The sequence below is a fragment of the Peromyscus leucopus genome, chromosome 13 (assembly GCF_004664715.2).
Source record: "Peromyscus leucopus breed LL Stock chromosome 13, UCI_PerLeu_2.1, whole genome shotgun sequence".
NCBI lineage: Eukaryota > Metazoa > Chordata > Mammalia > Rodentia > Cricetidae > Peromyscus > Peromyscus leucopus.
Genome location: NC_051074.1, coordinates 38,089,465 through 38,112,148, shown reverse-complemented (window position 1 = coordinate 38,112,148; position 22,684 = coordinate 38,089,465). Strand labels below are relative to the sequence as shown.

Here is a 22,684-nt window from a genome sequence, read left to right as displayed (position 1 = left end):
AGGCAAGGAGGAGATGTAAGGGGTGGTAGGGGGCAGCATTTGAGTAGTCAGGTGGATGTATGGGCTGTCACTGTTGGACAAGAAGGAAAGTGTGTGTGTGTGTGTGTGTGTGTGTGTGTGTGTAAGCATGCAGAGAAACAAGGCTTCCAAGGGCTCTTCTCCATGTGCTGCAGAAAGGGCACAGGAGAGAGGCGCACAGGGATGGGGCAAAGGGACAGGGTGTGTGGCCTTCCCAGTCGGGCCTTCACACTGCCCAGACGCCTGTACTCCTTGATGTGGCTGCCGGACCAGTCTTCTGACTGATTAAAGCTGCTTCTGGGAGGAAGCGGAATGGGTGGCAATCCTCTTCTGACAAAAAGAGCCTGAAACAGGGAGCAAGGGAAGAGCCACCACAGATAATGTGGTCTGTTTCAGAACCTCTTTGAGGTAGAAGAGACCAAGGACAGAGGCCTAGGAGAAGACAGGGCAAACCCAGACGACAACCTAGGAATTATGACAGGGATCCAGACACATCCGTTAACTGGTAATCTTCTCTTTCACATGCTTACAGAGCACTAGGCACAGGAACACATGCAATTAGGTATAACTGTTTAGAAAATGGTGAAGGAAAAAAAAAAAAAAAAAAAAAAAAAAACCAAAACAGGACTTGAAGCAGTAAGAAGGAAGAGGTAATGGAGTGAATAAAACAAAACCCTTACAGCCAGGGACTCTGATGCAATAATGGTAAACACAGGTGATTCAGTCACAGGTTAAAACCATAGTGCTACTCAAGAAGAAATCAACGTGTTAGTCCAAGCCTATCTTTTACATAGCTGTTCATTTCAAAGGCCAGAGTCCCAAGGGTGGGGAGTGTGTTCCAGCCACACTGACATCCCAAAGCCAGCCCTCCTTCAGGACCTAAGCTCCTCAGGCTAGCTACAGTCCCAGTTTGCATATCTTGGACTATATGTTCTTCCTAAGCCAGAGGTGGGGTAGAGGCTCAGCCTTCAGGTCCAGTCGGGGGAGCAGGAGGAGCAGGAGGGCTGGGATCTTCCAGCTTCACATCATGTAGGTGCACTGTGGGAGTGGTGGGGTCTTTGCCCACACCCTGGTTGGGGTCGGCCTGGTCAGGGTGGTGCCTGCGCACATGCTTGACCACCTGGAACTTCTGCTTGGCTTTGTAGCTGCAGAGGCGGCAGAAGAATGGGTGGCGGTCGGTATGGGTAAGGGCATGATGTCGCAGGCCAGCAGCCCAGCGGAAAGCACGGTGGCAAACATTGCACACGTAGGGCTTGGCCTCACTGTGCTTGCGCAGGTGGGTGCGCAACAGGAAGCGTGTCTTGAATGCCTTGCCACACTGCTCACACATGAAAGCCCGTGCCTCTCGGTGTCGTGTCTCCCGGTGGACACGCAGCGCATCAGCCCGGTTGGTACAGTACTCACACTCGGGACACTGGTATGGCTTCAGTCCTATAGGACAGGCACAAACCACCACGGAAGAGGGAAGAACAAGGGTCAGTGAGTCATAAAAAGTCAGCATGATACTCGGATATAAAGAACACAGCACAAGCTTTTCTGTCCCAGTCACATCTGACATTCTGGTGCCTTTCTCCACTCAGTCCTTGTATGCATACAGGTCCCAGTGGAAGCTGATGACTAACTGGAATTCCAACCTACTAGTCTACCTGATAGTAAAGAATACTCAACTATGACAGGGTTATTAAATGGGAAACTCCAACACTTCTTTGGTCATGTGATACTATACAACTTAAAGACTCCATTTAGACATACTTTCTTTCTTTCTTTCTTTTTTTTTTTTTTTTTTTTTAAGAGATAGGGTTTCTCTGTGTAGTTTTGGTGCCTGTCCTGGATCTCGATCTGTAGACTAGGCTGGCCTCAAACTCACAGACCTCCACCTGCCTCTGCCTCCCGAGTGATGGGGTTAAAGGTGCGCATCACTATTACCCAGCTTTAGACACACTTTCTTATCAAACTAAAGAAAAAAAAAAAAAAGAGAAACTACTACTGCGGGCCGCAGGAATATATCATAAGAACTCAGCTGGTTATGGCAAAGTCACTACCTGGAGGGATCAGGGAATTCCTCCAGAGGAAGCCAAATTCCAAGGAGTTTTTGGTGTTATTCGGCTTGTTATATATCAGCTGTCTTCTGTTATGAAAATCATGTGTGCCTTCATAGTTTCCCAAGTGACTTTTCCCTGAGAAGGGCTAAGAGTGTGGACTGATCACTCTCTGGACAAACACAATCCAGGTATTTGGAGAACAGCCTCAGGAAAGGCTTTCTTTGGAATCAGATATCTCCCTTGGCCACTTTCAAGGACTAGCAGTAATAACAGTCCACATGCAAGTCTCCTGATTTAAGATAAATTCCACAAGGACACACCGCCTAGGTCAGGTGGACGTTAAGTAATAGCCTTATACAATTTAGCTTGGACCCTCCTTTCTTTTTTTTTTTTTTTAAATCTTTTTCTTAAAAAAAGATTTATTGATTACATATTTATTTATTACATATACAGTGTTTTGTCTGCATGTATGTCTGCATGCCAGAAGAGGGCACCAGATCTCATTATAGAGAGCTGTGAATCACCATATGGTTGCTGGGGACTGAACCCAGGACCTCTGGAAGAACAGCCAGTGCTCTTAACCGCTGAGCCATCTCTCCAGCCGGGATCCTCCTTTCTTACAGCCTTACTAACTTTATAGACCTCTAACTCCTTACCTAACCACTTCTAGGAATATTTAGATAACCTTCTGCGCTGACAGCTATGCTCAGCCAGAACTCCAGTTCAAGCCTCCCTGTAATTATCGTCATTAGCAGCATCCGGCCAGTTCCATCCCCAGATGGAGGAAAGTACCTTATCAGAGATAACTCTGTACTCTCTAAGAACAGACTTAACCATCCAGGCTACCTGTTTGAGAAGGCCTGGCGGATGTGCCAATTAAACTTTACTTCCTCCTCTCCCAAACCTTACCTCTATCCAGATCTCCCTTTAACTATCACCAGAGGCATCTAGCTGTACACAGGTTGCCTAGCGACTAAGCACACTTTCCCCCACCCTGCAGAAAAATGGCAGATAGCTTGGACAGATATGAGCCACAGGAAAAAAGGAGACAGTTTTATTTTCTCCCACTGACCTAGCAACTTATAGATTCTTAACATTTTCTACCAATCAGGTTTAAGATTATAGCTGATCACATAAGAGCCCTCTTCTTAGATATTACCTGAATTTAGCCTTTAGTTAATTCATTTCCCCATTGGTCACTTTGGGTTGTGAATGATAATTAACGGTTATTGCCTCCCTGTGTGATTCTTATCACCCCTCTGTTTGACCCTGGAAGCCTGGCTTTGTAATGCTAAGAGAATACTGCTTGTAAGTGTATATATACCAGGACTTCCGGGGCATGCAGAGGACGCAGAAGAGAAAAGAGAATGGAAGAACTAGATGGGTAAGAACTTGAGAGGAACAAACTAAGATGGGAGAGGAGAAGGAGATAGGAGAGGAGATGATATGGGAAAGAACAAGATGGATGAGAGCCTAGAAGGGGCAGAATTAAGATGAAGGAGTTAAGATAGAGGGGACCGCAGATAAGTGTAGAGAAATCAGGCAAGAAAGGAGCTAAATATGAGAGCAGAATAGAAGCTTGTAACTGACACAGAATAATAAAGTATATGGACTAAGGAGTTTCGTGTACATAGATTTATTTCTTTATATCAAAGATTAATTATCAGGTGGTTGTAGATTCTTCCCAGACCCTGGGAGGGGACTATTGAGGAGATGGACCCCCATAGTCCACGATAAGAAACTAACTAGGTAGTGGTGGCGCATGACTTGAATCCCAGCACTTGGGAGGCAGAAGCAGGCTGATATGTGAGTTCAAAGACAGGCAGGGCCACACAGAAAAAGCCTGTCTTGAAAAACAAAACACAGGGGTTGGGGATTTAGCTCAGTGGTAGAACGCAAGGCCCTGGGTTCAGTCCTCAGCTCCAGAAAAAAAAAAAAGAAAAAAAGAAAAACAAAACACAACAAAAACAAAAACACAAAGAGAAAATGTTAAAAAAAAAAAAAAAAAAGATAAAGATATTCCTCCACATATGGGGGAAATCACATGCCATAATCAAAGGTACCCAATCATTAACCCTTTACAGAGAACCCGTGGTTTGTGGATTCCATACCCTAGAGAAGAAAAAACAAAAGCAGGGAACTTAGGGCTAGAAAGATGGCTCAGTAGTTAAGAGCACTGGCTGCTCTTCCAGAGGACTGGAATTCAATTCCAGCACCCACATGCAGCTCACAACTGACTATCTGTAACTACAGTTCCAGGAGATCTGGCATCCTCACAGAGAAATACATGCAGGTAAAACACCAATGCACATTAAAAAAGGGGAGGGGGGAAACTTTCACCTTTCTCCTCACTTACAATCATTCTACCACATTTACATAGAAACCACGTATCTCTCAGTGGTTACTCAAAATTGATCTGGAGGGTCTCCATGTGTGAGAGAGAAAGAGTGTGTGTGTGTGTGTGGTCTTGGATCATAATAATACACTTGTCCAGCTTTCAGGTGTACCCACTCTTGGATGTCTAACACATTTCAATGGACTGGCAAACCATTTCTGGTGTGTTCTTCCTGTGTAGACCCTATTCCCAGAGCGAAAACGGATGTAGGCTCTGAGTCTGAGTGAGGACATCCACCATCTCAGGGAGGTCAAGTTTGCAGAGAACAGGGACACCCTTTGAGCAAGAGAGTCAGTTCCCACCCTCCCTTACCTGTGTGCTTGGTCATGTGGTACTTGAGTTGGTTGACCCACTTGCACTTGTATCCACACTCAGGGCACAGGTACTTCCGTTCCTCCTTATGGATCCGCATGTGGTACTAGAAGGAAGACCCAATGCAGAATGCTTACTCCCCATGCGGCAGGGGCTCCCTCAGGTCTCAGCTGTTTCTTACTAGTTATGTTGTAGGGTAAGCTAACTCCTAATTCTGTTTAATAACCTGTAACATAACACAGGTATCTATCTGTGTGCATGTAGTGATGTGGGGGACTAAACATCAAGGTCTTGTGTATATTAGGCAAGCAAGCATTATCATCACTAAGTCCCTACCCAGTGACCCACCTTGTATTTTCAAATGATTAAAATTGAGTACTAAGACTGGGCGGTGGTGGTGCATGCCTTTAATCCCAGCACTCAGGAGGCAGAGCCAGGCAGATCTCTGTGAGTTCGAGGCCAGCCTGGTCTACAGAGCGAGATGCAGGATAGGCACCAAAACTACACAGAGAAAAAAAGTGAGTACTACACAGTAAAAAAAAATGAGTACTAGGCATTAATAAATTAAGTGCTCAATAAATGTTAGCTGTTACTACCCAGATTATTCTTAAAGTATTAAATGCTTTTATCACATGGCAAACAGTTATAGAATTTATCTTTACAAAGCTCATGAAATTGTATCATCCCTTTCACAGATGAGGAATCTTTTTTTTTTTTTAATTTTCTGGAGCTGAGGACCAAACCCAGGGCCTTGTGCTTGCTAGGCAAGCGCTCTAACACTGAGCTAAATCCCCAACCTGAGGAATCTCTTAAGTTTTGAGAAGTTAAGGAATCTATCGGGAGTCACAGGCGAATATGTGTAATTGTTAAGGTTATAGAATCCAGGAGACTGGAGAGATGACTCAGCAATTAAGAGCACTGGCTGCTCTTCCAGAGGACCAGGGTTTAGTTTCCAGCCCCCATATGGCAGCTCACAGCTGTCCTTAACTCCAGTTCTAGAGGATCCAATACCTCTTCTGGCTCTGCAGGCACCAGGCTCACATGTGATACACAACCACACACACCACAAATATTAAAAAAAAGAAGAGAATTCGGAGCCTGCATTCTTTGCATTTCCTGACACCTTACCTTGAGGCGAGAAGGGTCAGCACAGGCGTAGGAGCAGAGGTGACAGCGGTAAGGCTTTTCCCCGGTGTGAATTCGGCTGTGCCAGGTGATCTTCTGCCGATTTTTAGTGGTATAGGCACAGTCAGTACACTTGTAGAGCCGGGTGCCTCCGTGTCCCTTTACATGGTGATCCAGTACCAGCTGATGGCGACATGCGAAGTCACAGAAAGGGCAGCAAAGGGAGGGCTGGCCAGCACCGCCCTCCCCTCCTGAGGGGGCTGCGGCCGTCTCCTCATGCTGCTCCAGGTAGTGCTTCACCAGGCCCACCCGCTCCCGGGCAGCAAAGCTGCAGAGCTGGCAGCGGTGGCTGAAGTGGTGTTGCCTCCGATGCTCGTCCAGGGCTGGCCGGCTAGGGAAGGCCTCCTGGCAGGCCCCACACTCCAGCCTCGGGTGCTGTTTACGGGTGTGTCCTCGGAGGCTGGCAGGACTGGGGCAGAGCAGGCCACAGTGGGAACAGTGCAAGGGGCCCTCAGTGGCCTCTCCAGGGCAGCCAGGGGGCGGGTGTGTAGGTTCCGGGTGTCGGCGCAGAGCATGCTGCTTCAGGGCTGTTTCTGAGCTAAACTGGGCCTCACATTGGGAGCAGGAAAAGGATGGGGTGCCTTGGTGGCAGCTGTTGACGTGGCGAGTGATGTCATGACGAAGATAACCACTATAGTCACAGAGTGGACAGAAATGGGTGGGTGTTTTGTCATGTACTCGCAGTCGGTGCAAGCGCAGTTTTGAGTTGGTACCAAAGGTCTGCGGGCAGGAGCTGCAAGGGATGCGGCCAACACCTGTGTGTCGAGACTGGTGGGCCTCCAACCGGTACCGTCGAGTAGTAGAAAAATCACAGAAAGGGCACTGGTGTGGCTTCACACCCTCATGTTTGAGTCGCCGGTGCTGCTGGAGGCATCGGCTCTGCTTGCAGGTAAAACCACAGTCCCCACACTGCAGAAGGGGCCGGGGGCCAGAGGTGGGGGCTCCAGTGGGGTGCCTCCGCTTCTGATGGAGCCTCAGAGCAGCAGCAGCAGGAGCAACGAATGGGCACAGCCCACAGTGCAGATCTCCAGACTCCAGGGGGCAGCCCTGGGTCTGGTGAGTCCTCAGGGTCCGTTCCTGCTGACAGCTAAAGGGACAGGTGGGGCAGGAGAAGAGGCCACCCTTCTGCTTCTGAGCCACAGCAGGGTCCCTGTCACCAGGGCTGGACTCTGCACCCCCACTATTCAGGAGAGTGGAGGCCCCGTTGTCGAGGGGAAGCACACCAGGATGCGTCTGGGGGCGCCCACGCTTTCTTCCCCGGCTCCGCTCCCCCCGGCAGCCCTCGGTCACATGAGAGGTGATGGAGGAGAGCCGAGAGCAAAGGAATGCGCACGAGCCGCAGTGGAACTTGCCTTGCTCAAAGTGGAACTTCTCAGAGGGTCCTGTGGGGAAGGACGTCCCTGCCAGAGAGGCCGAGAGGTCCGAGGGCATGGGAGGAGCTTCCTCTACTCCTGGCTCCCCAGGGAGCTCAGGAGGAACGTCTTTTGGAAGCAGGAGCTCTACCTTTGATGGTAGAGGAGGGGGCTTCCCACGTTCAGCATCCTGTGAGGCTTGGCTCCCTGGAAGCTGAGGGTGTCGAGTGGGAGAGACAGGTCTGGGCAAAGCCTTGTTCTTTCTGAGAAGAACAGGGCACTTCTTCATCATATGTGTGCTGAGGCCACGTTGTTGCTTAAAGCTAGCTCCACACTCGGGGCACAGCAGGGGCTCTCGGCGGCTGTGGCACCCCGATTTGGAGTGCAGAGTCAGGGCTTTCTCCCGGCGAGTGATAAAAGGGCAGTGTGGGCAGCGGAAGGCTCTGCCTTCTCCCTGGATCACTACCATCTGCACCCGGCCCTCCAGCACCAGTGCTTCTGCTTGTTCCTTGTCCTGTCTCCTCAGGGCCTTAAGCAGTGACTCTGACTCAGGAAACGGCGGCAACGGTGCAGTCTCAGTGGACAGAGTCGCCTTGAGTGTGTTAGGGGTCTCCTCGGGTATTAGAGGGTTTCTGGGGGGCTCAGAGACTAGCTTCTCCAGAATGGGCTCTTCAGCAACCAAACCAGGAGTCCCAACACTTTCAAAGCTGGACAGTTCGGGCTCTTCCAGCCCATCTGGTCTTTCCATTCCCAGTGGCCCCGGGGGATCAAGAGGCCTGAACTCCACAGGGGCTGTTTCAGTGAGCTCCTCAAGGGGTGGCGGCTCTGCCACAGGTTCTAGGTCTACCCTCAGGGCCTCCAAGTGTAGTGTGCAGCCACCCTCCTCCGCCTCCCCTGGGCTGGGGCTGCCAACCAGGTTATCCCCTTGGGGAGCCTCAATACCACCCTGTCTTGTGGTGCTGACCTCATCACTTGTCTCTGGCAGGGCCTGGTCCACACTGGAGTCCGCCACAATCCCATCTTCAGGGTCTTGTCTCTCAGAGGGCTGGGCTGACAGCTGGCTTGAAGGCCCTAAGTCTGATGGAGGTGCCAGGCACTGCCTGGCCCCCTCCACCTCCTGGCTGGCATTGCAGAACTGCCAAACCTGGTCCCCTGGCACGTAGCCATGGACCTTGCGCTTGTGGAAGAAGAGGGTGGTGTTGCTGAAGGTACGGTAGTCACAGAGAGCGCAGTGAAACTCCCGGAGATGGGTGTGCTTGCAGTTCTCATGGCTCAGCAGGGCCTGCTTGTGGCGGCTCTGGTAGCTGCAGTAGCGGCAGGGGTAGAGTGGGGCGGGTGTGCCAGGGTGGTGCTGGGAAGCCATGTGCTTCTGAAGCTCATACTTCCGCTTGCACGCAAAGGCACACACCTCACACATGAGGGACTTTCCCTGGTGGCGCAGTTTGTGGCTGCTCAGCTGATCGGCCCGATGGCAGCGGTAAGAGCACTGGTTGCATTGGTATCTGGGAAGAAGGACAAAGCGGAGTCAATCACAATAAATCCTAACAGTTTACAGTCACTGACTAAATACTATAGGTCTGGGTCTGCGCTCTGTGCTGCACGTGAACCATCTGATTTAACTTGCCTTCCACCATCCTGTGAGGTAGGTATTTCTACTTTACAGATGAGGCCAAGGCACTGAAGTTAGGCGTCGTCTGCCTAAAGGCGTTCCCAAAGGAAGTGATGGGCAGACAGCCTAGCTTCCAGAGCTGGAACTCTCTATTCTCTACTGCATGTGTGTATGGTGTGGTGTGTGCCCCTCCATCTCCCCACCCCCCCCCACCCCCACCACCCTCCTCCGGTCTTGAGATGCTGAGGACTGAACTCAGGGTTTTCTGCATGCTAGAAAAGTGTTCTGCCAAGTCCCAAACTACTTCCTATAGGAAAGTAATCATGAGTAAAGTGGGGCAGGTATGCCAGGGCGGCAGTGCCCAATGACTTCTAAGGAACTGAAAGCCCATAGAGCAGGTCTCTGTGTGTTGTTCTATTCCCCAGTGGAGGTATAAAGGCTACAGACCAAGCCCCTAGGCAGATGTGCCCATAGGTCAGAGAATTCGTCCAGGTGTTACTGGATCTTAAAGTGGCCATTTGGTGCCATTAAGTGTAGATCCATTTTCCTGAGACCAAATTCTGGGAACTGAATACCACTTTAAATGTGGGCTCTAGGGACTGAACTCCTTAGACCTTCATGATTGCAGGAAGCACTTTACTGACTGGGCCACCTCCTCAGCCCCTCAGGTGACACGTTAACCCCTCTCTTCCTTCGCCTGGCCCAGAATGCTCTCACCATGCAGAACGGGCCACAGAGACAGGCTCAACTGGAGGTGCTGGAGCTAAGACAGCAGGAGCGGAGACCGGTGTTACAAACAAGAAGCAAGCACGGGCCCGGGATGGAAGCGTGTGGGCTCCTACCTGAGGTCCCCTGCATGTTTCCGCATGTGCACACTCAGGTAGTGCTTCCACTTGGTGACATAGCCACATTCCGTACACATGTAATCCTTGGTATTAGAGTGGGTCAGCATATGCTTGGATAGGTAGCTCACGTCCCGGCACGTGAAGTCACACAGCTCACACTTGTGAGGTTTCTCTCCTTGTAGTGTGTGTAGGAGAAAAAACACAGGTCAGATATAGATTTGACTGAGTGGCCATATCATCTCTTCCAGCAAGTTTGCTATGATGCCAGGCAGGAGCAAAAGCTGTATGTGCTACCAGGTATGTAGCAAACTTCACAAGAAAGAAGGCAACATTATAGCTGTCTCCGACATTTCCTCCAACTCCTATACCAATGAAGAGGGGGAAAAGTACAGACTGTCAGCTTTATAAAATTAAAGTCTACCTTTGATGTTTTTGCTTGTGTTTTTTGAGACAGGGTTTCTCTGTGTAGCCCTGGCTGTCCTAGAACTCACTCTGTAGACCAGGCTGGCCTCGAACTCAGAGATCCGCCTGCCTCTGCCTCCCCAGTGCTGGTGTGCATCAAGCTGACCTTTGATTTTTAGAAAAAGGTAGTTGGTACCTGTAACTCAATTCTTTCTCATTTCCTAAGTAGAGATTAGAACAGGAAAAGAAATAGAACTGAAATTCTAGATTCCAACAGAGAAATGCTTATGAACAGCCAGCATTTATACAGTGCTCACTGTGTGCCTGAGCTCTGCATAAAGTGCCTCCTCTCAATGAGTCTTCATAACAACACTATAAGGTGCTATTATTATCTCTGTTTTAGAGGTGCGAAAATCAAGGCACAGAGAAATCACAAAGCCATTTTATTAAATGGTGGACCACATGGCCTTGGGCAGCCTGTTTTCCTTGTTTCCAGAAAGGGAACAACAAAATATAGACCTCGCCTGGTTGGTGTTAAGTATTAAACAAAACATACCAAAGCTGTCAGTGGTGCACAGTAAGAACTCAAGGATGAGCTGTCCCAGTACTTGCTCAATACCTGGCACTTAGAGGCTGGTGGCCATGTTCCTCCCTCCCACTTCTGTGTGGTAAAGGGCACACAGAATAGCTCTCTGTGATCTTATTGTACATCTAAGTTTAACTTCTCAATTTTTTGTCTCTTATCTTTACCTGCCTTGCTTACAAGACTGTTAAGGATGAAATAGGATAATGCATCTAAAAGAACTCTACACAGACACAGGTTTTAGGAAAAGGCCTTGGAAACTACAGTCTGTGACTAAACTGTGCACAGAAAAGAACTGTTATATGGGAATAACAATAGCTTTGACCAAACTGTCTAAAAATTATTTTTCTAACCAGAGTTTTCTGTGGGACTGGCTTAATGGTTCACCAGTGCATAGATGTTTGCGGGGATCAGAGGTGATACCATAGTAGGAAGCCTGATTTAGTTGTCATCTAAGGCTTCAGTAATGCAAACAACCTTAGGAATCCAATATAAAAACAAGTCAGTTTTCAAGTTACTAGAGGCGATCATGTTCAGTTCTAAGGAAAGCCACAATATATGGATGGCTGACTACTTTTCCTTCTCCTGTTCCTACAGACTCCCCAACCTTGAATTATAAAGGGAGCTATCTGTCCTGGTCTGCAAGTCTGCACTATAAAAGGCTGAACATCACCCATCTGCACTTGACTAGGGCGGGTGGAACTGGACAAGTGCTGAAGGGTAAGGAATGAGAGTCCAGTGTTAGAACACAGGTTCTGAAATCAGAGTGCATGGATTCAGACACGACTTGACTACTTCATTTGTTGAATGACATCAACTTATGCCTTATATCCTTGTAAACTTGGGATACTAGAGTCATGCCCATAAACTTGAGGTCAAGTGAAACAATGTATGCAATGCCCTTTGTGTGATGCTTGGTACACAGCAAAAGCTCATGCCAGCCATCACCTTCACCACCGTTATTACATCATCAGAAGGATGGAAGCCACCTCACCAGTATGCAGCAGCATGTGTCGGATAAGCACCCTCTTGTGGGCAGTGGCAAAGTTGCACTCAGAGCACTGGTGGATCTTCTCATGAGCGTGCATCTTGCCAACGTGGTCCTGGTAGGCTACCGGGTTGAAGGTGGCAAAGGGGCAGAAGGTGCACCGTAGCTCTTCACTGCCTGGGTGGCCCTGTTTCTTATGTTTGCGGAACAGGTGCTTATTGGAGCAGGCAAAGTCACAGTGGGGACAGTGGAAAGCATAGTGGCTCTTGTGGTGGGCTTCCATGGCTTCAGCTGTGGCAAAGAGCATGGGACATGAGTGATGGCGGCACTCCACGGCGCGCACTCCATGGGTCTCCTTGAGGTGCTTCACAAAGGCCTTGCGGTCGGGGGCGGCGTAAGTGCAGCCCTCCTGAAAGCAGCGCAGGGGGGCCGGCTCTGCGGCAGCCGCTGCCGTGTGGCTCTTGAGGTGCTCTTTGAGCGCCTGGCTGAGGCGGAACTCCTCTCGGCAGACGGGACAGGCATAGGTGTCTGAGTAGAAGTTGGAAATGTCCTCGTGCATGCTGGCCATGTGGCGGTTAAGGGCGTTCCTCTCCACGGCACTGTAGTGGCACAGAGGACATCGGTGGGCCTTCTCACCCAGCTCCCGGAGCAGATGGGTCTTGAGTTTGCTCTTGCTGGTGAAGAACTTCTGGCAGTTAGGACACTGGAGGCTCGGGTCTGGAAAGTGGAGATGTAGGTGCTCTACCAGATGGGTCCGCTTCTTAAAGCAGCGCTTGCATTCTGGGCACATGTGTGTCTTGAAGAGGGACTCAGTGCTGGAAGCCACATGCCCTGTGAAAGAGAATGCAGAGGGTTACCAGTCAGGTTCTCTAGGAGTTCAGTGGCTAGCTAGACAATAGAAGCCACAGCCTGTACAGACACAAATACCACGGGCCTTTCTTTTCATAAAACCCAAAAACACCAGTCTCAAATGTTGTTTCAAAGAAGAGGTGAGAAACTCCACTATCAAGAGAAAGAACTACAAGGACTACTCATACCCTTTTGTTGTTGTTTTTTGTTAACTTCTTGCCTTTTTTAAATTATTGATTTTTAATTTTAAATTTATCTATTTTATATCCTGACTGCACTTTCCCTTCCCTCCTCTCCCGCCACCACTCTGCTGCCCACTCCACTTCTCCGTTTCTATTCAGAAAAGGGCAGTCCTCCCATGGGTATCAACAAAACATGGCGTATCAAGTTGCAGTAAGACTAAGTTAAGCACCACCCTTTGTATTAAGGCTGGGCAAGGCGATCCAGAAGGAGGAATAGGGTCCCAAAAGCCAGCGAAGGTGTTAGAGACAGCTCCTGCTCCCAGTGTTAGGAGTCCCACAAGAGGACCAAACTACACAACTGTCCCATATATGCAGAGGGCCGAGGTCAGTCCCGTGCAGGTTCCCTGGTTGTTGGTTCAGTCTCTATGAGCTCTATGGCCCAGGTTAGTTGATTCTGTGGGTTTTCTTGTGATGTTCCTGACCCCTCTCTTCAGCAGGATTCCTGAGCTTGGCCTAATGTTTGCCTGTGGATCTCTTCATCTGTTTCCATCAGCTACTGGATGAAGCCTCTCTGATGACAACTGGGCTAGGCACCAATCTATACTAAGACCTTCTTGTGACCTGTGTCAAGTGTTTTCCCAAGTCACCTACTATTCCTAACCTCTGTTTGGAGCTGCCCAAGAAAATATGGATGAAGCCTTTTTATTCTTGTTGCTCCTGCTTTACACTGACATGCAGAAAGATCAGCAAGGCAGATGCAAAAGAGTCTAAAAATGAGTGAGCAGAAAGAAAGGTATAGTACCCTCAACTTCCAAATACTGGTTCACTGAGCTTTAAATAATAGAGAGCTGGTAATAAATACAATCAGATTCTTTTAAATATTTCCCCTGTGGGATGAATCTCAAGTGTTTCTATTGAGTTCGAGTATGGAAACAAAGATTCAGAAAAAAAAAATCTTAGGTAGCTAGACAAAACTGGTTGATCATCAATAACCTGTGATAACTATACTATGAACAGAACTCCTTTTCCCTGCTAAAGAGGGCTATGGCTGTACTGGATAGTTTTAAGTCAACTTGACACAAGCTAAAGTCATCAGAGAGGAGAGAACCACAACTAGAAAATGCTTCCATATGACTGGGCTGTGGCCAAGCCTGTAAGGCATTTTCTTAATTAGAGATTGATGGGTGAAGGCCCAGCCCATTGTGGGCGGTGCCATGCCTAGGCTGGTGGTCCTGGGTTCTTTAAGAAAGGAGGCTGAACAAGCCATGGGGAAGAAGCCAGTAAAGAACACACCTCCATGGACTCTGCATCGGTTGCTGCCTCCCGGTGCCATTTGAGTTCCTGTCCTGACTTCCTCCAATGATGAACAGTAATATGGAAGTGTAAGCCCAATAAATCCTTTCCTCCCCAACTTGCTTTATTATGGTCATGGTGTTTCACTGTACAACAGAAACCCTAACTAAGACACTGGCTGAAGAAACCCTGCCTAGAACAAATTGTATTGTACCACTGCCCCGTGTTACCAGATTATTTGACCTATTTGTCACTGCGTACTAGACTTTGCTGTTGGTTTTAAGTCCTTGAGATTAAGCCTAAGGACTGACAAAGGCTAAGGGAATACTCTATTGTTGAGTTATTTCCCTAGCCCTAGATCTTGACTTCTGAGTTAAGTAGAACATGGATCTGAACTAAAGCCCAGGAAACCAAAGCCCAAGGCCTGAACGTCAGGCTCCCCACTCTGTCTGCCATGAAGAGCTTCAACCCCAGGGATGTTTTACCTTCCAACTGCTGAGCTCCTTGGCTTTTCTCCAAGACTTTCTGGGAGTCCTTCTGGGTGCCACTCTCCTCTTCCTCTCCATCCTCTTCGGCTGACTCCTGCCCAGGCAATGGTGCACCTGCTTCCTCAGAAGGTTCTCCCTCTCCGGGAGGAAGTTTGGGAGCTGGGGGCACATAAAACTTCAAGTCCACAAGGGCCAATGACAGTACCAAAGGCTGGTACTATACTTACTGGCAGGCAGAATTATCCTCTCCTTCTAGCAGAAAAGGATCTTGGATGCTAAGTAAATTTATATATTCTTATTCAAGACAGGGATCTGAAGACCAAGAGTAAAACCCTAGTCTAAAAACCTACAATGATAACAGACTTAGACCCCTTGAAGCTCAGAACTTTGAAGTCACTGGGAAGCGGGCAGGAGCTAAGAGGTAGATACGTGTAGAATGCACTTCCTTGGCCCAGGTCTCCAGAGCCAAAGGGTGGATGTTCAAGGCAGAGTACAATACTCTGACTCTTCACTGTTCTACTGAGGAGCCTAATTGGTACTTCAGGCTCATACCTTGCCCCCAAAAGGTTCTCTTTAGACTTAAGAACAAGAAAGAGGCTTGGCAAGTGAAGTTCTCAGTCTGTCCTCTCCTGGACTATTTTTCTTTACTTCCTGCTCCTCCACTCACCTCATGCTGCTTTTGTTAGTTTTGAGACTAAAAGGAGAAATTGATAAAGCACCACACTTCCTGAGATTTCTTTCTTTTTTTTTTCAAGACAGTTTCTCTGTGTAGCTCTGACTATCCTAGAACTCACTATGTACACCAGGCTGGCTTTGAACTCGCAGAGATCCACCTGCCTCTGCCTCCTGAGTGCTGGGATTAAAGGTGTGAGCCACCACTGCCCAGCAAGATTTCCTTTTCTTTTTTTTTTTTTTTAAACAACCCTATTCCTCTCTGTCCACTCTCATGTTTGTTTATGTTTTGGAGACATGAACTTATATAGTCCAAGTTGACCTGGAACTTGCTATATAGCTAAAGATGACCCTGAAATTCTAACCCTTTCAAGTGCTTGGATTACAGGCATGCACCATTTCATCCAGCTCCAATTTCATTCATTCTAAAGGCAATCAATAAACGTTCTACTAGTAGCAACAGTCACTGACAGGCACTTTCGCCCTTAGATAGCATGGTCTGAAACAGATCAATAGAGGATATTGTTAAAATATCTTCAGATTACATATTGCATAAATTAATTTGACTCACAGACAAAGGCTTCCTTTGGTCCCATGTATTCTGATTGGCTCAAGTTTTCTAGAGCCTTTCCCATATCACCCAGTATTTTTTCCCCCGTGACAAGGTTTCTCTGCGTGGCCCTGGCCAGCCTGGAACTTGCTCTGTAGACTAGGCTGGTCTCTAATTCACAGAGATCCACCTGCCTCTGCCTCCCAAGTGCTGGGATTAAAGACGTGCGCTATCATAGCCTGGCTGAAATTCCATCCTCGTGAACCATGGTCTACATTCTGTCATACTCATGGAACAGTCATACTGGAAACAAATGTCACAGGAGGTCAACTGTAGACACATTCTACGCAGGAGACTAGTTGGTCCCTGGCCCCTACCTGGCAGCAGCTCCTGGGATGGAAGGCCCTGAACAGCAGAAAGTTCTCCCCGTGCACTGGCTCCATGGCTCCGCTGATGCTGCCGGAAGAGTTTGACGTTGGAGCCCATGAAGCTGCAATGGCTGCAGTGGAAAGGGTAATGGGCCTGCCGATGCAGCTCCATTCCCTGCTGGCTCCCAAAAAGCAGGGAGCAGCCCCGGAAGGAACAGGGCACAGGAACTGCCTTGTGGGTCTGTCTCAGGTGATGCTGCAGACCCTTGCGATCTTCAGCAGAGAACACACAGCCAGACTCTGGGCAGGAGAATGTGTTGGGAGTGACCCGGTGAATCTTGAAGTGGCTCTTCAAGGCCTGGGGTTGGACAAACTCTTGTCTACATACAGGGCATGGCAGGGGGCTATCTGGCAGGCTGGGGTCCTGCAGCGGGCCACTGAGGGTGAGGTTGCTGGGGGGCAGCTCTACAGAGCACGGGGGGCTAGAGAGGTCCTGCACAGCCTGAACATGGGTCTCAGTGCACTGGTGCAGGGAGAGCAGAGCAGGCTCTGCAAAGCTCTGTTCACAGCGCTCACAGAAGTATACCTCCACCACCTTTACCAGGACACCTGCAGGCAGAGGACCGACAGAGAAAGGCACAGAATCAGACGGAACAAGACTTGAAAGGGTTAGTCACTAGTAGAAATGTAAGTGAACCTTTTTTATAGTCACGGAGTGCAGACAGACTTCAAGTTAGGCTTCGCACCTGAACTATAAGCCCATAGGTCAGGGATAGTCTGTCTGGAAGGTGTGTTTGGATTTCTAGTGTCTAGTAAAATACTTGGCAAAAGATGCGTGCTTAGTGTATTAATGAATCAACAAACAATATAATCCAGAAAGCATTAAGAAAAAGCAAATTTGGGCTAAGCAAAGTGCCTGCCATGTAAGCATCAGGACTTCAATTCAGATCCCCAGCACTGATAGTCAAAGACAGGCAGATTTCTGGAGCTTATTGGCTGGCTAGCATAGTTAAACCTAGCTTGTGAGCTCCAGGTTCAGTAAGAGACCCTTTCTGAAAAGGCTCAGTGGGTAAAGGCCTTTGCCACCAAACTTGACGACCTGAGTTTAATCCCCAGAACCCACATGGTAGGAGAAGCCCACAAATTGTTTGCTCACAATTGTGTTTGCATAGGCACCCATATCCACACACACCACAGATAAAATAAGATGTAAAAGAAAGAAAAAATATAGGGAGCAATTGAGGAAGATCCCTGGCTCTGACATCTACATGAGCATAGATGTGCACACACACATGCTGCTGCATACTAGTGAGGTGGCTTCCATCCTTCTGATGATGTAATAACGGTGGTGAAGGTGATGGCTGGCATGAGCTTTTGCTGTGTACCAAGCATCACACAAAGGGCACTGCATACATTGTTTCACTTGACCTCAAGTTTATGGGCTGATTCTCCTGTCTGCACCTCCCATCTCACAAAGGAGTGTTGGGTTAGAGACCCAAGCTACCTCATCTGTATGAGCTTTTCAACATGGTTCTAAGGATGAAAGTCAGGTTGTCAGGGTTGCATGGCAAGCACTTTTATCTACTGAGCATCTCATAAACCCACAAGAGAGGGTCTTGACATGTAACCCAGGCTGGCTCATGTAGTTTAGTCTAGTCTGCCTCAGTTTCCTGAGTACTAAGATTAAAGGAATTCTGGGATTACTGACACATACCAGCACACTCACCTATCAATGTTATTTTTGTGTGTGACTACATATTCAATCTACCTTATCTTTTTAGCCAGTTCATGGTATGAAATCAAAATGAAATTATGCCCTGATGGACCACAGAGATGTTTCTAACAACAACAAAGTTGCCTTATACACCTCATCCTTGCATGCATGTATGTCTTCCTTTAAGAAAGGTTCCTGGAGTGGAATTACTATGTCAGAGTGTGCATTATTGTAAAATTTGCAACGTAGCTAAACTGAACTTCAAAAGCTTAATTTACGTTGCGGATGCAGCTGGGTGATAGTATAAAAATTAGCTACCATGTACAAGAACCTGGGTTCTATACCCCAGTACTAAAAAATATATATATATTTTATATCCTCCCAAAGTTGCAAGATAGTAGTAGCTAGGCATAGTGGCATATGCCTTTAATTCCAAAACCTAGGAGGCAGAGGCAGACAGATCTCTGTGAGTTCTAGGCCAGCCTAGTCTATATAGTAAATTCCAGGACAGCCACAGGTACATAGTAAAATCATATCAAAAACAAATAAACAATTAAAAAAAAAAACCCAAAGTTGCAAGATACTATATATCCTTACATAGCATCTTCTCAACTCTAGAAGTTTGCTTGTGTGTGTGTGTGTGTGTGTGTGTGTGTGTGTTGGAAACAGGGTTCAGCCTGGTGTAGCCCAGGCTATCCTGGAGAACAGGTTGGCTTCAAACTCGCCTGCCTCTGCCTCCTGAGTGCTGGAATGAAAGGTGTGCACCACCAACACCCAGCCAACTCTAGAAATTTAAAATACTTAGTTTTGGCCAAAATTGAGAGGCAAAAATAGCATTTTTATGAAATTAAGCATTTCCCATAGGGCTATTGTTTATATTTATTTCTTCTTTGTGAACTGCATGTAGAGTCATTCCTATCCATTCATTTACTCTCTCTCTCCCCTCAAGATAACATCCTGGCCTGGGTTTCACTATGTAGACCTCTGGCTCAGAACATTCAGCAATCCTCCTCAGCCCTGGAATTACAGGTGTGCACCACCATATCTAGCTTTCTTTAAAAGACAAAAAACAATGAACTCTAAAATTTAAAGATCTTGTTTTTAGTTTTTACTTTTTAAAAACATTCATTCATATGAAATGTGTCCACATGTGCAGGCACATGTGTGGAGGTCAGAGGACAACTTGTAGGAGTTGGTTTTCTCCTTTCACCTTGTGGATCCTGGGGGTTGAATTCAGGTCATCAAGCTTAGTGGCGAATGCTTTACCCACTGAGCATCTTGCCAGACCCATTACCTTGAGACAGGGTCTCACTATGTAGCAATGGCTGGTCTTGAACTCACACAGATCAGCCACCCTCTGTCTCCCAAGTATTGGGATTAAAAGTGTGCACCAACACACAGTCCATTCATGCTCTCTCTTTTCTTTGTTCCCCCAGAGAGAAGTTTATGATTTTTTTTTTTTTTTCAGTTTTTCGAGACAGGGTTTTCTCTGTGTAGCCCTGCCTGTCCTGGATCTCACTCTGTAGACCAGGCTGGCCTCCAACTCACAGAGACATTCCTGCTTCTGTCTCCAGAGTGCTTGGATTAAAGGCATGCACCACCAATGCCTGGCTCAGTTTAGAATTCTTACATGGTCAAATTACCTAATTTCCCCCAGAATCCTTTGCTATTATCCTACACTGTCAGAAGACAAAGTTTACAACTGTAACTGAAAGATAACAGTGAAAGAATAGGAAGTTTCTTAAAAATGAATGTTTTAGATGTAGAAAGAATAAAGAGAAACTTCCCTCTGAGATAAACAGCATGCCCTGGGTAAGTACAGCATGTTACACACAGGAAACTAAGGTAAGGAAATACCAGTTACTTCTGGAAAGCCCTGCCAAACTCAGGCTGGGCCTCTGGCCTAATGACTGGCTGATTGAGGGTCAGTATGGAAGAAAGGCTCCCCAAGGACTGTCAGAGTAAGGACAAGCCAGAATGGGCAGAGGTATCAGAACTGCTTTCTGTTCTTGATTACTGCCTAGCAGACATGAAGCTCTCGGAGGGGAAACTTTGCCAAAAGTTTGTTACGAGGCTGTATGCTACCCTGCCAGCCTTCCATCAGCATGCATCAACTGCAAAACAAATGACAACATCTCTAGGTATAAAAATAGCATGCTACCTTGTGTTCTCATCACATTCAAGAGAAAGACCAACAACAGCCCAGACAAAACACTCAAGGCTATGTCCCACGGGCCTGGCAGCAACTACGTTTGTACCTGACGTCTCTCCAGACGCTCCTGGGGTCAGGGTTCCAGCTACCGCTTCCACAATAATCTCCACGTTCCCTGGACCCTCTTCAGTAGCTGTGGCCTCTACCAGGAGGCAGCCTGGGTCAGCAGGCAAAGGGGCAGGCTCCCCGGAAGCACAAGTGTCCTGGACAGGGCCCAGCATTCCATGGTTTGAGAGAGGCGGGGGAATCAACAACAGCTCAGAGCAGAGTCCATCCATCTCTCCGGGGCCGTTAGCCAGCTGGGATGCCAACACGGGGTCTGTCATTATCATCGACTGATGTGCTGTGGCCTCCTAAATGCTGACAAATAACCAGAAAAAAACAACATATAAATACACACACACACACACACACACAGTTAGAACTCTTAACTGCTCGGAAGCTGGCCCACCCATTTAGACATTCCTTTTCATGACAACTTGCCATACTTTATTATCCTAAATATTTTCAAAGCAACATTCAGCACGGAGATTATAAAATGAGAAAGATGTCAGTATTAGTAGAGAACAAGTTGCGGCCAATGCTAAAGAGTGCAGGTTATGTTTCTTGCCAGCCAAGTGACCACCGCAACTAAGTGGGGCCAGAGGATGGCTCTCTTACTCCCCAACGATCTCATTATTCTCAGTGCAGATATAAAACCATGCCTTCACTTATGGTCCTCCCTGACCTGCCTCTTCAGACAGCCTTCCCTCCCCGCCCTCCTAAGCAGAGGACTTGCCACTTTCTGACTGTGACATCCTTTTTTGCATGTAGACCTCTCCCCTTTCTTGCCACTCCCATCCGATCCATCTCAACCTCTCGTCTAGCTAATCAAATATACCGACTCCTTAAGAAAATAAGTATCATCTCTGCTGTGAATGCTTCCTGGCATTCTTAATTTTTCTCTCTTTTGGGTCCTGACAGCCTCTGGATGTAGCTCTATCAGAAACTACACTGCACTGGCGTTTGCCTATCAGTTTCCCTTCCTAGATGTACAGCTCAACTGGCTTTAAAGACGGTGTGTAGTTGAGGAGAACTTTGAACTCCTGGTACTGCCTATCTACCTCCCGAGTGCTGGAAGTCCAGGTGTACACAACACCACCTGTTTTTAAGATTTTATTTTTAATTATGTGTGTTGATATGTATATATGAGTGCAGGTGCCTACAGAGTCCAGAAGAGGGGGTTGGATCCCCTGAAGCTGGAGTGGTTGTCAGACACCTGAAATGGATGCTCAGGTCCTCAGAAAGAGCAGCATTCACTCTTAACCAGTGAACCAATTCTCTAACTCACATCTTTTTTTTTTTTTTCCCAAAAATGCGGTGCTGGGGACCATACCCAGAGCTTTGTGCATGCAAAGCAAGTACTCTACAAATGAGCTATTATATATTCCCAACACTGAATGTGGAGCTTTGAGTAGAATATTGACATTTTTCACTTCAATGAATGCAAAACACCAACAAGCTACACAAGTCAGACATGAAAATTCTAGTGACCAGCTAAACCCAGGTATCTTACACCTAGGTGTCAAACCAGTGGTTCCTCAAACACAAGGTGACTTTGGAACTCACCAACTTCCCAAGGGCTCCAGAACCTAACATAACCGAGAAACGAATTAAACTACACGCCCTGTCAAGACACGGCTGAAATAAGGGAGATAATTTTTTTAATTTTTGGTACTCAAGAGGCAGAGGCAGGCAGAACTCTGTGAGTTCGAGGCCTGCCTGAGTTCCAAGACAGCCAAGGCTCTTAACACAGAGAAACCCTGTTTCAAAACACCAAAAACACAAAAACCAAAACCCCAAAATGACAATAATTACTTGATGAAATTGGGTCACCAAGGTTGAAGAAGAGCCAGGTGAGAGCCGCTATTCCTTATTCTGCAGAATCCCTCTGCTCAAAACCAGCAAGAGCAGACAGAAATTCACAAGGTGGCATGGCAGAGCACTTCCGTGGTCAGGGAGGCTAAATTTTGGAAACTACAGCTTCCCCTGACTACTTATAATTGCTGCTCTGGCCAATCTTCCAGCTCCATCACGCGGCCTCAGGAAGATGCGGAGCTCGAGGTAGGAGTGCGCCAGAGAGAAGTACCGGGCTTTCTTTGAGACTGGAGAACCAAGGGACACGAATGCCTGGGGAGCAAGGCGCCCCGCACTACCTCGGTTCCCACGCGCCTCTGGGCTCTGACTCACCCTGTGGCCTTGAACTAGAAGCGCGCCCCTCGCTTCTCCGGGACTCAGCTTTCCGATCTGTAAAGTGGGGGCGGCGGCAGCGTCTACACCGTCCGGGCGACAGCCAAGTCACGAGATCCAGCGAAGGAGGAGAAAGGCGTTTCGGAACCTGCAAGGCGTGGAATGACGATGCATCGTCACGACTATGGTCCTGAGGAGAGGCAGCGGGTACCCGGGCGGGGCCCAGAGCAGTGACCCGAAGATGCGCCCGGGTCCCTCTCGTCGGCGTGCTGCCCTCAGCACCTCCCCTCCCACGGGGTCCCACCTCCCCAGGCCCACTCACGCTGGGGCTGGGAAAAACTTTTACCTCCGGCTCGCAGCACCCGCACTTGCCCCACGTTCCTGCCGCCAGCCGCT

At 48.0% G+C, this 22,684-nt stretch overlaps 1 protein-coding gene across 2 annotated transcripts; it reads right to left on the bottom strand.

The window, feature by feature from the left end:
* Positions 1–512: 512 nt before the first annotated feature.
* Znf142 (zinc finger protein 142) lies at positions 513–22,376 on the bottom strand. Of its 2 annotated transcripts, XM_028893043.2 has the most exons (9): positions 22,289–22,376; positions 20,106–20,419; positions 16,143–16,742; positions 14,541–14,702; positions 11,738–12,562; positions 9,756–9,933; positions 5,896–8,806; positions 4,768–4,873; positions 513–1,449 (listed from the first exon to the last, which is right to left on the bottom strand). In XM_028893043.2, exons 2-9 carry the CDS (start codon positions 20,389–20,391, stop codon positions 980–982), a joined length of 5,538 nt encoding a protein of 1,845 aa, XP_028748876.1. In that variant the 5' UTR covers positions 20,392–20,419; positions 22,289–22,376; the 3' UTR covers positions 513–979. The 2 variants fall into 2 exon arrangements, with proteins under 2 accessions (XP_028748876.1, XP_037066157.1); XM_037210262.1 differs by lacking the exon at positions 16,143–16,742.
* Positions 22,377–22,684: the final 308 nt, after the last annotated feature.

What these genes read in the sequence shown, in the direction of transcription:
- Znf142 (XM_028893043.2), bottom strand. Translation starts at nt 20,391, where the DNA reads ATGATAATGACAGACCCCGTGTTGGCATCCCAGCTGGCTAACGGCCCC. An exon ending in AGCGTCTGGAGAGACGTCAG is followed by an intron (nt 16,743 to 20,105) that starts GTACAAACGTAG and finishes CTCTGCCTGCAG; the next exon opens with GTGTCCTGGTAAAGGTGGTG. An exon ending in AAACATGCAGGGGACCTCAG is followed by an intron (nt 8,807 to 9,755) that starts GTAGGAGCCCAC and finishes CCTTCTTCCCAG; the next exon opens with ATACCAATGCAACCAGTGCT.